At 43.3% G+C, this 15,940-nt stretch overlaps 1 protein-coding gene across 4 annotated transcripts in view; it reads left to right on the forward strand.

The window, feature by feature from the left end:
• Window positions 1–15,940, forward strand: part of REPS1 (RALBP1 associated Eps domain containing 1) — a 161,950-nt gene that overhangs the window by 143,370 nt on the left and 2,640 nt on the right. For all 4 annotated transcript variants that reach the window (XM_075339820.1, XM_075339821.1, XM_075339823.1 and 1 more), the window contains 4 exons: window positions 1,854–2,033; window positions 3,138–3,227; window positions 13,377–13,525; window positions 14,698–14,803. In XM_075339820.1, the coding sequence (XP_075195935.1) occupies window positions 1,854–2,033; window positions 3,138–3,227; window positions 13,377–13,525; window positions 14,698–14,803 (525 nt within the window). The remainder of the gene's footprint in view (window positions 1–1,853; window positions 2,034–3,137; window positions 3,228–13,376; window positions 13,526–14,697; window positions 14,804–15,940) is intronic.

The following is a 15,940-nucleotide window of genomic DNA, read 5'->3' on the forward strand; positions in this document are numbered from 1 at the left end:
GGGCTAATGGGGCATTATAACATTTCCCCTTCTGATTTGTCATATACAGTTTTATGAGTTTAGGAGCATGCGGTTTACTCTACAGTCATGAGAACGACTAAGTACACCCTCTGAATTCTTTGGTTTGTAAAACGAAAAATGTTCAATAACATATGTACCCCCCAAAAACCAAATAAATATAGACATAAATTAGAATGGAGTATAAAAAGTTTGTTCAATGACCTTGCCATATCACATCCAATAATAGGACAGAGAAAACGAAGTCAGAGTAGCGGTAGCCTTACCTAGCAAGAACATTAATGCAAGTTAAGCTTTACACATGTAAAACCTCTCCTCAAACTGAATAGACTTACAATAATATACAATTAACTACACGAATCATTCAAACATTAATTCTATGGTTTTAAAGGGTACCCTTCACATGGGAAAATGCTATTAACCTGCAGAAACGGGGTTAATCTGCAGGTTAATAGTGTTATGACCCCCCCTGCCAGGAGGAAATTAATCCTACCAGCAGTGTTCTGGCTTCAGTCATGGAGGTGGCGCCGCTGCAGGTTGTCACTGGCTGAACCCAGAACACTACCGGGAGGATTAAAGTTAATTTCCTCCTGGCAGCAGGCTTTAATGTGCAGACGCTGGGCTTCTTCAGAATGCTAATAATCTGCAGATTAACCCCATATTTGCAGGTCATTAGCATCTTTCCACATGACGGGATCACTAAGTATCAAAACCTAATTTAAAACAAATCTGTTCCTCACATTAGTCTGGAAGAAATTTGGTCCATTCTTATTTACAAGGTTGCAATGGCTCATTGACAATTGTGGGCATTCATTTTCTTTTACAGCATTTCATATTGTTGATTTATTCACTTTGTGCTATTGCAACATCGTGATTTCTGTTTTTCAGCCATTCTGATGTAGATTTTGTGCTTGTACCAATTTTGGCCAGGCTTTTTTGCTTTTTTATAGTTGCCTCACATTTGACTGTGGAATACTTTGTATAAAGGGGAGTTCATTGACTCCGTGACGACATGGTGCCTAGATTCTATGGCTGCAAAACGAGCCCAAATTGTCACCCCCTTTACCACTGTTCTTGATGGTTTTAGCATATCAAGCTGATCATCTCCTACTCTATAGTTCCTGTGAACAGATTAGATAGCCTTTTAAACATGATAGGTTACATTTATGTACGGAGGGGAGTTGCTACTGCTAATGAAATGACTTTGATTTTTTTTTGTCAGTGTGACCACCTGTATAAAAGCAGAGGTTTTGTCAGTTTGCTGGTCATGAAGACCTGTTATCACAATATCAAGGCGTAAACGCAGCCACAATCTTCAAGAAGCAATGATTGCTGCCCATCAATCTGAGAAGGGTTATAACCATTTGCTAACCATCTTGAGTCCATCAATGTACAAGTGGAGTGATTGTTCACAAGGGAAAACATGCGTAGATCAGACTGCATGTAGAACATAATAGGGTCCCTTTATTTTTCACACTGCTTCTGAATTTGTGCCTTGAATAATGCCAGTGTACTTTATCATGTCGTGTTCATCTGAGGTTAGATAAACCTAATTTTAATGCTTTTAAGGACCAGGGTTTTATGTCCTGAAATGTGGAACCATAGCATTAAAAGGGTGCAGTTAGTTTTTTCTCATGACTGTATTTCCTCGTTCTCTAGGAAATATCTTTGTGATTTCTATTCCACTACAATCTTGAGAACAGTACTAGATAAAGGGAAATTGTGCAGCATGTTTCCGTAGTTGTAAGGCTGCGCGTGAGATTGCATCTTGTTGGGCTTCTAGTGGCTGAATACAAAGCCTTGCTTCATCATGTCCTTGTCCGTGGTCCTTGCAGACGTCTGGCTCACACGTGCATCGCTCTGTGGACGCTGAAGGTCTTTTATCTCATTCGAGTACATCTCCTCCACAAATTCCAGAGCAGCCAAATTTTGCAGACTTCAGTCAGTTTGAAGTATTTGCATCATGTGTGACAGAAGAGCAAGCCGAGGATCCTGAGAAGCCAGAAGTTGTACAGGTGCGTAGGCCTCGCTTTATCAGAAGGTATGTCACGTTACACAGAGCTAGCTGGAGCTCCCTTTTACACTTTATGCCAGAGGCATTTTATTCTAATTCCATTCCTGATGGCTAATATGCCGAGTTAATGTGTTTGTTGTGTGGGCCACATATTTATGATGCTGTATTCAAAGATGCTTGGTTTTTTTTTTTTGTTTTTTTTTTTAACTTCGTTTTATTAACACCAAAGTCAAGTGCTACAGATTGAATCATATATAACATTACATCAACAATATCTACAGATGTCCATCAGGCAATACAATACAAAATCTTCATTATCTGTACCTCTATCCATATTGTTGCCTACATGCTTCTGTATCGGCGTACCAGGATATACTTATATATAACATACCGAAAACCTTACTCAGTGTGGTCTGATTATCCAACTCAGAGTAAAAATAACTACCAACTATTTACAATCTAACTGTCCCACTGGAACATGCGTTACCAACAAGCACTGAGAAGGGATCTGTTGTCTTTCATTATGATCACCTTTAGGCCTCCATTAATGTGCCAGGGGAGGAGTTCCACAGGTCCCAAACCTTTGTTGAATTTTTCCGGGCGCCCTCTAATAGATTATACCACCCGTTCGTATGGTATGAATCTAATGTGAGCCCCCAGAGTCAGATCCGAGCCACCCATCCATTTTAATGCTATTAATTTCCTAGCCATGAATAGTCTCTGATTAGTATTTTCATATAACGATCTCCCACTTCCTGATCCATTCCCCCGAATAGACATGACCTAAAGGTTCACATGGGACAGGTATTGATATAATATGATGATAGTAAGGAGGTCACCTCTTGCCAGAAAGATAATATAACCGGGCAGCTCCATACCATGTGTGAAAAATTCACTTCCAGGCAATGACATAGTGGACATTTCGGCGTGTGCAACCATCCCATATTAAAGAGCTGCATTTCTTGATACACGGCATTACATGTAGCTCTTCAGTGTCCCGGAAATATGTGAACCATTTCTGTACATCCATTGTTTAATATGTTATGCATATAATAAACTTTGGATTATTGTAGCCTTTTAAGATCTCTAATACTTGCCTCAATAGGCCGAGCAGCCATCAGCTGATGGGACCCGTAGTGCCAAGATAAATGGACGTGTTGAAGATAAAGCCGTCGCTGCTGTTCCTGCAAATCCAGTGAGTATGCGTCTGTATACTTTCACAGTGGGTTTTATTGGTTCGCGAGATGGATAACAGAACCAAAATATAAATTCACAGCATAGAACAATCAAACAAAACAATCAGCGGCACACAGGTATTCCGTACATTGAGAGTGGTCTGCTGTTCAAGTTTGTGAATCCATGTATTCCAACTAATGAAAAAGCTTGTGAATTTATTTAGAGGAAGGACAATAGATCTTTCATACAGGCAGTGTTTATTCTATTAGTGATTTCAGCAAGTGTCAGAGCCTCGGGTTTTTTCCAATAATAAGCGATCTTCTTTGATGCATTGGATTATAATACTTTTGTAAATAAGGAGAAATACATCTACATTTAGCATTATTAGGGCTTGTTCAGCTGTTAGGGATTCTGTAATTACAGATTCTGGATGTGTACTATGAGAGCTGGGGGTCTGATGAAGACCCCATAGCTGTCATCTTGTTGCTCCAGTGATGCTCAGCCATAACGGAATTCCAAAAGAGACTAAAATTGTCACTAAATCCTGCAATACTGTGGTAGGACAGTATATAGTATGAGCGATCATAGGGGGCCAGAAAAAGGAAACAAAATTTAAAATATACCTTTTAGGCTAAGTTCACATTTCCGTTGTTTTGTATCAGTCACATGCGTCGCTTGACGCATGTGACTGATGCGCTGTTCAACGCTGTACAACGGATGACAAAGAACAGAATTCTTTGTCGGATTCCGTTGTGTGCGGGGGGCGGAGTTCGGGGGGGTGGGGAGCCGAGCGGGGCCGTGGCACTGAGGACGTCAGTGCCGCAGGGACTGCAGGACAGGTGAGTGTGTGTGTGTGTGTGTGTATACACATGCTGAATGCGGGTGGGGGCGGAGCCGAGCGGGGGGCGGGGCCAGGCGCTGAGTATGTCAGTGGCAGTGCTGCGGTCTGCATGGCTGGGGACAGGTGAGTGTATCTGTGAGTGAGTGTGTGTGCATGTATGTATGTATGTATGTGTGTGCACATGCGGAGTGCGGGAGGGGGCGGAGCCGAGCGGGGAAGTGTCGGCCTCCCTGCACACGTAACCAGACTAAATATCGGGTAGCAAAGCACCCGATATTTACCTTGGTTACCCGATATTTACCTTGGTTACGGGCCTACACCGCTTAGCGCTGGCTCCTTGCACCGTAACCAGGGTAAATATCGGGTAACCAACCAAAGCTGGTGACGTGTGCAGGGAGCCAGAGAGCATGCGCAGCGAAATCCGACGGATCTCGCTGCTCAAAAAACATTACATGCTGCGTTCCTCCCGCCCGGCGGTCAGTCGTTCCACGACTGATCAGTCGGACGGAGGGTGCAACGCAGCATCATCAGTCACAATCCGCTGCTCATACAAGTCTATGGGAGCAACGAGACAAGTTTACAAGAGCAGCGGATTGTGACTGATACATTTTAGCGGAAATGTGAACTTAGCCTTATTTATCACACATGTAAAAATGAACGCCCTTTCTCCCTATTAAAATATAAAGTAAAAAATATTTTTGGTATCGCAGTGTTCATAAAGGTACAATCTATTAAAATATGGAATTAATTACCTAATCGGAAAAAGAGAAAAAAAAAACTAATCTACCAGAATTGCAGGCTTTTTTTGGTCACCTCACCTCCCTAAAAATGTAGTAATAGGCAACCAAAGCATCATATGAAAACTTAAAGAAGTTGTTCAACCATAATATCAAACTTTTTTAAGCTAATCTGTGCTGTATTGTAATCTAAAACATCCCTACATTAATTATGAATTATCACTTTTTTTTCTCTGCACCCACTTTATTTAGCTGCAGCTCAAGAAAACTTGACATCTACCTTTGCTTGACTACCGAACTTCACAGTCAGAGCTGGCACCGCCCTGTCAAGAACCCACTTTCTACACACTCATTGGCTGTCAGTACTCTACCCAACACTGAAATCTCATCACTCCAGCATTGGAAATAACAGCCCCACAAAGCGCTGTGCACCTTCCCCCCCCCCCCTTCCCACCCCCTCCACCACACACACATAGCGCTCTACAGCCCATTACAGCATTATGTGCCCCCACCGTGTAGTGAGTAAATACATACCTCTCCTCGGTCCCCGCCACTGCTTCTCGTTCATTCGCTATATGTGCTCTGCACATCTCAGCATAGTAGGGACGTCACAGCTGTGCTGAGCTGTCAGAGCACAACCACCAGTGGGACTAATGAGAGAGAGTGCTGCGCCAGCTCACGGGCCCCATAGCAGTGACCGGGAGGGTGCGGAGGAGAGTATGGAATGTGGGGATTGTGCAGAGGAAGGGTGTGCAGGGACTCCGACGCCCTGTACATGCCCAGCAGGGCGGCTACATGACATTGGCTATGATGCCAGTCTACAAGCTCCTGACCCTGTCGACGTGACATCACAGGAAGTAGCAAAATCTCGGCAAGAGCAGTCAGATGCCTGCCCTGACCCTGGGGAGAGGGGCTGACAGCAGCGCAGGTAGGTAATTGTGATCTACCTACCTGCCTTTATGTAGCCCAATAATGAAATAAACAAAAATAAGCTGGATAACCCCTTTAATTGGTGTCAATAAAGCTGTTGTCTCACCTTTCTAAAAAAAACAAGGTCTCATTCAGCCGCATAAACAAAAAATACAAACGATTGGTCTTGGAAAATGGTGACCCAAAGCAAAAAGAAATAATTTTTTTTTTTTACCATCACTTAAATAGAAAATTGCTGAATGTTTGGTATTGCCATAATCTGATGGATCTGGACAATCATTCTAGGTAATTTTTCCACACAATGAACTCTAGGGAAAAATAAAACTCAAACAATGGCAGAATTACTTATTTATTTTTTTTTCACCTTTTCATCACACTTTGGAATTTTCCGGCATTTCAGTATGGTTTAGTATAGTATATGATAAAATGAATAGTGTTATTCAAAACTCCAAATCGTCCTGCAAAAACAAGCACAAGTCTATAAACAGAAAAATAGTGTGTGGCTCTTGATAGAAGGTATGGAAAAACAGCGCAAAAAGAAAACATCTACAGGTCCTTTAAAAAATGTATTGAACATTTTCGATAAAAAATAAGTAGAGGCATATTCCCAGAAGTGTTTTTCCATAGAGACCCAATGGCCTTCTTATCGCATGTCAGGCAGTAGTTCCACAATACTATTGTATAATTGAAGGCCTGCCTTCGCCTCCTTTAGACATATGAAGGTACAGACACTCCAATTGAACTCTTGCTTTTTTGTTCCTCCAGACACTCTTTGGATTAAAAATATTTCATGAGATGATGAATAGGTAGATTTCTAAAAGCCTATAATATTGATATAATAACTAGTGATGGTGATAGGCGAGAACTAAAATGCTCGAGTACTCGAATCATGCAGATCGGACACTCAGATGGGCTCAAGTAAGGCTAGTTTCACACTTGCGTTCAGCGCATTCCCTCACTATGCAGAATAGCGCAGTCCGTTAACGGCCTGCGCTATTCTCCATAGAGTTGTATGGACGACGCACTGTAACGCAAGTGTCTGCGTTGCATCCGCTGGACGACGCAGCGTCGTTATTTTGACGCTGCGTCGGGCGGATGGAACGCTGCATGTAGCGTTTTTCTGCGCTTGGTGGAGTGTCAAAAAAACGCAACCTGCAGGAATCCGTTAGGCATCCGTTGTTTTTATAATGGGCGCCTATGGTGGCGGATTCCGTTGGATGCGTTAACGGAATCCGTCAAATGACGCATTCTGTCTTTACACACCTGCGCATGCCCAGATGTGTAAAGTCAAGGGAAAAAAACCTATAACTGATTGCGTTATTTTGTACGATCCGTAGCATCCGTTGTGCCACTATATGCAACGCATCCGTTGCATGCGTCACACAACGCAATGCTACGGATCCCATCCAACGCAAGTGTGAAACTAGCCTAACGAGCAGAATGGAAGTCAATGGGAAACTTGAGCATTTTTCCGAAACCCCAACCAGGAAGGCCGGGGTCGAGAGATCTTTGGGAAATTGAGCATATTAAGCATCCGCGCTATACTTGATCCAAGTAATGAGCGTCTCAAGCACGCTCTTACTCGATTATCGCGCAGTGCCAAGCATGCTCACTCATCACTATTAACCATCATATTAAGACTCCATTTGTCCCTGCCAGGAAATGACAGTTTTAAATCCTTCATAGTTAACTTTATAATACAAACTATATCGTTACTTTATCACTGAAAGGGGTAAAATAATTTCAGTGCATTATAATCGGTTTGCTCCATGCCTAAATTGAGGACCTGACACTTAATAGCACTAACTCTACAGCAGCAGGTCTGGTTGAAAATCTCCACCACCTTCATAATTTCAGGATGAGATTGCATCGGGTTTTGAAGAGTGAGAATATCATCAGGTGCAAGAAGGTCTATTTTATGGGATGAGTTTGCAATTTAGGATTCTTTAGGCTTTGTGCCCACGGGGACATTGTCCTGCAGATATATCCGCAAGACATTCCGCAGGTGCTCCCAGAAATCCGCAACAGAACTTTCTCTGTTTCAATGCTGCAGATGCACAGCGGAATGTCGTGCGGATATGGTGCGGGCATTCTGCATTGAGGATACAGTACCATGGCTTCGGCACTTCATCCTCAATGCAGAACAAGTGCTGCAGTGATCGGGGTGCTCATACTTACCTCCATCATGCAGCACCTCGCTTTCCGGCGGCCGGGTCACTGTCAGGCAGCGTCTGGTTCACTGTGCTGGAGGTGGGCGGGCCTGAACTAGCTCTGGTTGTCACATGACCGGAGCTCGTGCAGGCCCCGCCCACCTCTTCCTTCCTGTACCTGGCTGGATCCACCGCGCTGCTGCCGCTACACCGGACGGAGAAGTGACTCGGGTCTCTATCAAGGCAGGTAAGTATATGGGACCCTGCGGAGAAATCCGCAACAATAATTGACATGCTGCAGATTTTTCCGCACGAAAATCCGCACGATTTCCGCTGCGGAAAAATCCGCAGCGTGGGCACAGCATTTCCCAAATGCCATAGAAATGGCTGGGGAGTAGCTGTGCTGCAGATTTCTGGAAAATCCGCAGATTTTCTGCGAAAAATCCGCGGCAAAATCCGCGCATTTTCCGCAGCGTGGGCACATAGCCTTAAGGTACTGTCACACATAACGAGATCGCTAGCGAGATCGCAGCTGAGTCACCGTTTTGGTGACGCAGTTGCGATCCCGTTAGCGATCTCGTTATGTGTGACACTTACCAGCGATCAGGCCCCTGCTGTGAGATCTCTAGTCGTTGCAGAATGGTCCAGGCCGTTTTCTTCAAAGGCGATGTCCTGCTGGGCAGGACACATCGCTGTGTTTGACACTGTGTAACAGGATCACAGTGACTGCTGAGATCGTTATACAGGTCGCTACTGCGATCTGTATTGTTCTGCATCGCTGGTAAGATCTCACTGTGTGACATCTCACCTGCGACCTCCCAGCGACTTATCTGCGATCCCTATCAGGTCGCATCGTTTTTGGGATCGCAGGTAAGTCGTTATGTGGGAAGGTACCTTAAGTGTTAGGGTTGGATCTTGTATATTTTGAAACAGGTTTTTGTAGCGAGAGCAAAGATGATAGGAGAAAGGGGGTGTCTCTGCTTTTCTCGATTTATGTATTGGAAATGGGTCGAAAATAAATCATGATGGGTTGACCCGTATATAAAGCCATTATTAGTTTAACCCCTTCACGACCTTTGACTGATCTTTCCGTCATGGAGCGTGTGCCGTTAAGCCCTGCCGCAAGCAGGATGCAGCGATCGGCACACATCAGCTGTTTTTCAACAGCTGACGTGTGCCTGCATGTTACGAGTGGAATCGCTTTCCACCCGTAACATTAACCCCTTACATCTCGCTGCCAAAGTCTGGCAGCGAGATGTATATACGCGCGGTCACGATTTTTACTTACCGCCGCCCCCACCGGAAGTCACGTGAGTGATCACGTGACTTTCGGTGGTTGCCATGGTAGCACAGGGTCATGTGATGACGCCTGCAGCTATGACTAGTCACTTTCGTTTTCACTTGGCCCGGAGGCCAGTGAAGCAGGAAGTGACCGTATCTGCTGTTTACAGCTGTATAGCTGTGATCAGCAGATAGGGCAGAGCGATCGGATTGCTGATTTGCTATAGCCCCCTAGGGGGACTAATAAAAATAAAAAAAAAGTTTTAAAAAAATAAAAAGAACCTAAAAGTTCAAATCACCCCCCTTTCACCCCCATTGAAAATTAAAGGGTTAAAAAAAATAAATAAATATACACATATTTGGTAATGCCGCGTTCAGAAATGCCCAATCTATCAAAATATAAAATCAATTAATCTGATTGGAATTTTTTTGCCGCTGCGCTATTTTCCAAACGCCAAAATTACGTTTTTTGGTCGCCGCAAGTTTTATGCAAAATGCAATAACAGGCGATCAAAACGTAGCATCTGCACAAAAATGGTACCATTTAAAAATGTCAGCTCAAGACGCAAAAAATAAGCCATCAGTGAGCCATAGATCCCAAAAAATAACGCTACGGGTTTCGCAAAATGGCGCAAAACGTACGCCACTTTTATTGGACAAGCTTGTAAAACATTTTTAACCCCTTAGATACAAGTAAACCTATTCATGTTTGGTGTCTACAAACTCGCACTGACCTCAGGCATCACAATGACGCATCAGTTTTACCATATAGTGAACACGGTGAATAAAATATCCCAAAAACTATTGTGCCATCACACTTTTTTTGCAGTTTTTCCACACTTGGAATTCGTTTGCTGTTTTCCAGTACACCATATGGTAAAACTTATGGTTTCATTTAAAAGTACAACTCATCCCGCAAAAAACAAGCCCTCATATGGCAAGATTGATGGAAAAATAGTTACGGCTCACAGAAGGGGAGCAAAAAACAAAAACTGAAAGTGCCCGGGGGCTGAAGGGGTTAAAAATGTTCACTAAAAGTGCAAATCTAAACAAAACTACTTCTAGATAACTCCAATACAAACCTTTGCATCCAAGTAGAGGAGCAGAAAAGGTGCCCACTATATGAATCAAGTTAACGAATTTTCTCGGACTATTGTTGTTTTGTCTTGATTTTAAAGGGGTTATCCGACTTATTTTTCTTTTTATTTATTACACTATTGGGCTACATTGGGGCAGGTAAGTAGATAGTAGCTACCTATTTGCCCTGCCGTCAGCTCCTCTCCCCTGCTCAGAGCGGTCATATGACCGCTCCTGCCTTCATTTTACAGCTCCCTGTGATGTCACAACAACTGGGCATGCTCTCTTATGCTGCCTTGTCAACGGGCATCACAGCCGACATCATGTAGCCTCCCTACTGGGCGGGTACATGGCGCCGGAGTCACTGCCTCCCCCTCCCCACATTCCATAGTGCAGGTGTCTCACTGCTTGTTTGTTCATACAGCCCCTGATGCTGCTGGCGGCGTGCAGGCAATGGCCCCCTTGCTGAACGCTGCCTGTGCAGGTGCCCGTGCAGTCAGCGCTGTATAGCAGATGACTGATTCCCGGGCGCTCTGCAGATGGGAGTGCTGTATACAGCTATGATCAGCCGCCGGCCAATCAGAGGCCAGCAGTGAATCATTGCAGTAGCTGTATACAGAGTTCGACTCTGCAGAGTGCCCGGTAATCTACATCTGATATAAAGCGCTGTCAGCGGCCTCTGCAGGGCACTGTGCAGTCAGCACTTTATAACAGATGACAGATTCCCGGGCGCTGTGCAGAGCTAAGCTCTGCATACCGCTATAATCAGCTGCTGGTCAGTCAGAGGCCAGCAGCTGATCACTGGAGAAGCTGTATACAGAGCGAGTCCTGCACAGTGCCTGGAAATCAGTCCTCTGCTATAAACCGCTGACTGAACGGCCCCTGCACCAGGAGCGACCAGCAAGGAGGGGCCTGCAGCTGCAAGATGCAGAACACAGGGCACCGAGGGAATGAGGACAGGTGAGAAGGATTTGGTTTGGTTTTTTTTTGTGTGTGAAGAATGGCAGACTAGAGGGCAATTCTACAGGAGAGAGCATTGCTACAAGAAGAGGAGCCCAAGGGGACATTACGATAAGAGGAGGAGCCCAAGGAAAGGGGATATTGCTATAGTATGGGGACAGGGAAAGGGGACACTGCTACATTATATGTGCAGTGGATGTGAGGATCACTGCTCTGTACTACCAATGATTGGATATACAGAGCAGTGATATCTCATCTGTGCAGTACAATCATGTAATAATGGTCAGTGCTGGGGCAGAATACTGACAGGGAATGTGTGTACAGAGGGCTGGCAGAGGGCGGGGATGGACAGTGAGGCCGGGCGGTGCCAGCTGTGACTGAAGTTTGGCATAGGAAGATGTCATGTTAGGTTGAGCTGCATAGAATAAAATGATAAGTCAAGAGAAACAAAAATTAGAACACAATGTAGGGGTGTTTAAGATGACCATACAGCACAGATTAGCTTAAAAAAATTTTGGAGTTTGTCGGACAAATCCTTTAAGAAAGCCTACTTAATAATTATTAATGTGGTGAATAAACTTAGAAAATCTTATTGCTAATATTTTTGAATAACCTACATGTAGATCTAAAATAACTAGGATATGTCTATAGGTTTCCCAGGTTTTGGTAAGGTAATAAGTGCTTAAGGCAACCTGTCGCGTGGGGGAAAAAAAGCTATTAACCTGCAGATATGGGGTTAAACTGCAGGTAAATAGGATTTGAACTAGCTTTGCACCCTCACATTGAACCTTCATCGTCCTGTCAGGTTTCAGTCATGTAGGCAGCGCATCAGCACAGGTTGTCACCGCACTGTCTATGGAGAGCGGTGGCTGTAACCACGTCCACCACACGGACTGATAGCTGGTTCTAATAGTGAGTGGTTGTCAGTCAGTGTGGGGGGTGGTTACAGCTGCAGCTTACATACACAGAATGGTGACTGAACCCACACCGGCACCACCCCCATGACTGAAGCCTGAACGTTGCGGGGAGGAAATTAACTTTAATCCTCCTGGCAGCTGGGTTCGCTGTGCCGGCTCCGGGCAGGTTGCAAACACTCTTAACCTGCAGATTAATCCCATACCTGAAGGTTAATGGCATTTTTTTCAGGTTCCTTTTTAAATACTTTTGTGATTAATTGTTCCTTCAGCAATAAAATCCATAAACATACGTATTAGAACTATTTGTTTTATAATCCTTTAAATAACTTGTTAGGTCCTGCAATTTTGTTATTTTATAAAAAAAAAAGGTTATATTAAAGACTTCAGAGTAGAATGTAAACTATGTAATTGCTCCTGGGACTAATTGGGTAATGAAAAATTATAAAGGCGTTAATGGACCAAATGGAGGAATGTGGCGTTTTTGGGCCTTTGGAAATTGCATAGATTTACCGAATATTTTGCAAAGGTGTTCCATTAGTTTGGGGTTTCTATGCTTGCTTTTGTTTTTAACTGCATGGAAAACTGTTTTATTTTTATTTTTTGCTTGCTTGGTTTAGATTTAATTTTCAATAAAATGTGGACTCTGCTACCTTTTTATTAAGATTTATTTAGTACATTAACTGTGGTGGTTCGGCAGAGGACCGGAGCCACGCTGGAAAGTGGAAAAGACTGCAATTCATAAGGATTCTGAAACTGTTAGCCTGTGTTCACACGCAGTGTTTTTTTTTCTGTAGCCAAAACCTGTCCTCTTGCCAGTAAGAATGCTGCTTGTTTGGGGTACGAATTTACTCCGCCTTTTCTCTAGTACCTGTTTAATAAACTTAGTTGTATTCCCGCAGAAACGCAGCATTCTGTCACTTTCTGATTTCTTACTATAAAAAAAACACAGCTGTCAAAATCCTGACAGAATTGACACGCTGCATATTTTACACTGCAGTTCTCCAATTCGGTCAATAAAAATAAGCGTATCGGAGGTTTCCAAAATCTCCTCGTTTTTGCTGGTATTTTAAAAGGTTGCTTTTCATTTGCATAGAAAAAAAGCTGCAAAAATGCTGCATGGGAACGCAACCTTACACTACACCACATGCATTAAAAAATACCGTTTGGCCTTTTGTTGTCCCAGTTATGCTGGGAGCTTGAAAACTTTCATCCTACTGAATTGGAGTGTTTATTTAGATAATAGCTCTTCCATTTTTCTACTTTTAAATTTACTAGGGAAAAGTAAGCACACCTCTAGCACCACCGCCTAAACCTGTCCGTAGACGGTTAAAATCTGAAGATGAACTCCGACCAGAGGTGGAAGAATCTAATCAGAAACAGGGTACTGTACCGGCAGTACTCGCCCCCCAGCCATCTATCCCAAGGTAAGCTGAATGCACTTGATCTACGTCGATACATTGTATTAGCTTTTCAGAGTAGAAGGATTTATGGTGTATTTCAGGGACTTTTAGACTGGGTGTAATTACATCTACCTTGCAGCAGTGAGAAATATTAGTTCTATACAAGCTCTCGGCCTCTGGATGGAAGCAAGATGGCTGCTGGCAGCAATATAATAATTTGCGTGGAAGGGAAGAAAATTGAAATTTCAAATGTTCACTAAAGGCCCTGTCACACACAGTGATAAATCTGCGGCAGATCTGTGGTTGCAGTGAAATTGTGGACAATCAGTGCCAGGTTTGTGGCTGTGTACAAATGGAACAATATGTCCATGATTTCACTGCAACCACAGATTTATCTCTGCGTGTGACGGGGCCTTTAGTACCCACTATCCCTGGTGCTGTGATACAGATTATATCGATACCTTTTAGTGAAGAAATCCACTTGTTGTTCTTCAATAACCACCATATGATATTTTCTGCTAATTAGGTTTCAGTACACAGGGGTGGACTGTACACTGGGTCTTCTCCTCCCTGTCTGTGATTCCCCAGCCCTCCGCCTGCCTCTGGTCTAAGAAAGACCTCCTCTGTTTGAAATTTCAGCAATTATTAGTTATTCAAAGACCAGAGGCAAAAAGTGGATTTAGTCACCGAAAGTATGAATTTAACTGCCATTAGTCATGTCTTTACAAAATCGTGCTGACAGGTCCTTTTTAAGAGATCTAAACTGTTATGTACCACATAATGGTACCCATAAAAAGTTCAACTCAACACTTCTAAAAACAAGCCCCCTTTCAGGTCTGTCAATGGAAATAGAAGGGGTTTCAAGTTGCTGGTAACATACACTCTGGGGATCTGACAACAGGGTCCCTGCATAGGCCCAGCTTATTTTAGCTGTAGGTCATCGTGCACACTATAACTCCATTCATTCTTATTGGGAACTCCGGAGATGAGGGCGCTGACCTGAGCTGATCGGAGGTCTCATTAGAATGAGAGCACCCCTTTAAACCTACAAGTCCACCCGTATGTCACACAAGTAAATGCTCAAATTCCTTTGGTCAGAATTATTCTTCTGTGTGGAGTTCTAAGTTCTTAACTGAACCCACCCCCAAATGGATACAAATCAGTAATGAATAACGTTTCTACTTTTTGGGTTTTAGATCAGCTGGAAAAGACAAAAAATCAATCCAGGCCTCCATACGACGCAATAAAGAAACAAACACCGTTCTTGCACGGCTGAACAGTGAATTACAGCAGCAGTTAAAGGTAAGCACCTCCTCAGTGATGGAAACAATGGTTTCAGCGCCCCGCCAATTGGAGAAATGCAATTAAGAATCCATGTTCTGACAATTTTATACCGATCTCTGGTGAACAATAGTACTGAGTAAAAGCCATACATTATGGAACTCAAGACAAAACCAGCCGCCTTATGCATTTTAACTCCTATGAATAGGGATGATCGAATACCTCAAATATTCAGCTTTGCGAATATTCGACGAATAACTCGCCGCTATGCGACTATTCAATGCGCAATGTAAGTCTATGGGAAGCCCAAATAGTTCTGAATAGCTATATGGGTTTCCCATAGACTTACATTGCGCATCGGAAATTCGCGAATAGCAGCGACTTATTCGGAAAATATTCGCGAAGCCAAATATTTGAGGTATTTGATCATCCCTACCTATGAATTCTTAATTATAAGAATACTTGCTATGATTAAGGTCTCATGGGAGTTTGAAGCTTTTAAGGCTATGTTCACATCAGGCTCGCCCTTATGCTCAATTTCACCGTCTGGGTTTGTTTCCGAACTCCCGCAAGACAGGATTTGGGTGTCTGTCGGAAATCATTTTTGGCCGTATATGCATATTTAGTTGAGTCAGCAAAATCTAATCTACTACGTCTTGCTGCCTGCCTCAGCTATGGCTGAAAATGAACTACGAGGGAGCTTTCGCACCTACAGTAGTTCCCATTTTATGTATATGGTTTTTGAGAAAAATATTTTATTTCTATTTTTTTTTTCCAATTGGTGCCGAATTAGAGCTTTTTAGTCCTATTTTTCTATTGTTTACCTCTTCCATGAGATGCTCTGTAAATTAACACTTGCTACACTTGTCCTTTTTAGAAAAGTCATATCCTTACTGTTTTGTAGAACTGAAGTGGACCACACGGCCATAGAGCTAAGCATGTGCACACACTGCACGACTTTTCCATATATATGCATGCAGGGAAAGGATTTCTCTTCATGAGGTAAACCGTATCAAAACTCCAGTCCCATTGACCTAGAAAGCTCAGTGCTCATCACTGATGTTTTACTTCTGCTTGATTCCAATACAAAACTATGGCCACAGGCACAACACAAAAATACATATGGTGGTCACACTTCTTAGGCATGAAAGAAATGTC

Source organism: Anomaloglossus baeobatrachus, chromosome 3 (assembly GCF_048569485.1).
Source record: "Anomaloglossus baeobatrachus isolate aAnoBae1 chromosome 3, aAnoBae1.hap1, whole genome shotgun sequence".
In the NCBI taxonomy this organism is placed as follows: domain Eukaryota; kingdom Metazoa; phylum Chordata; class Amphibia; order Anura; family Aromobatidae; genus Anomaloglossus; species Anomaloglossus baeobatrachus.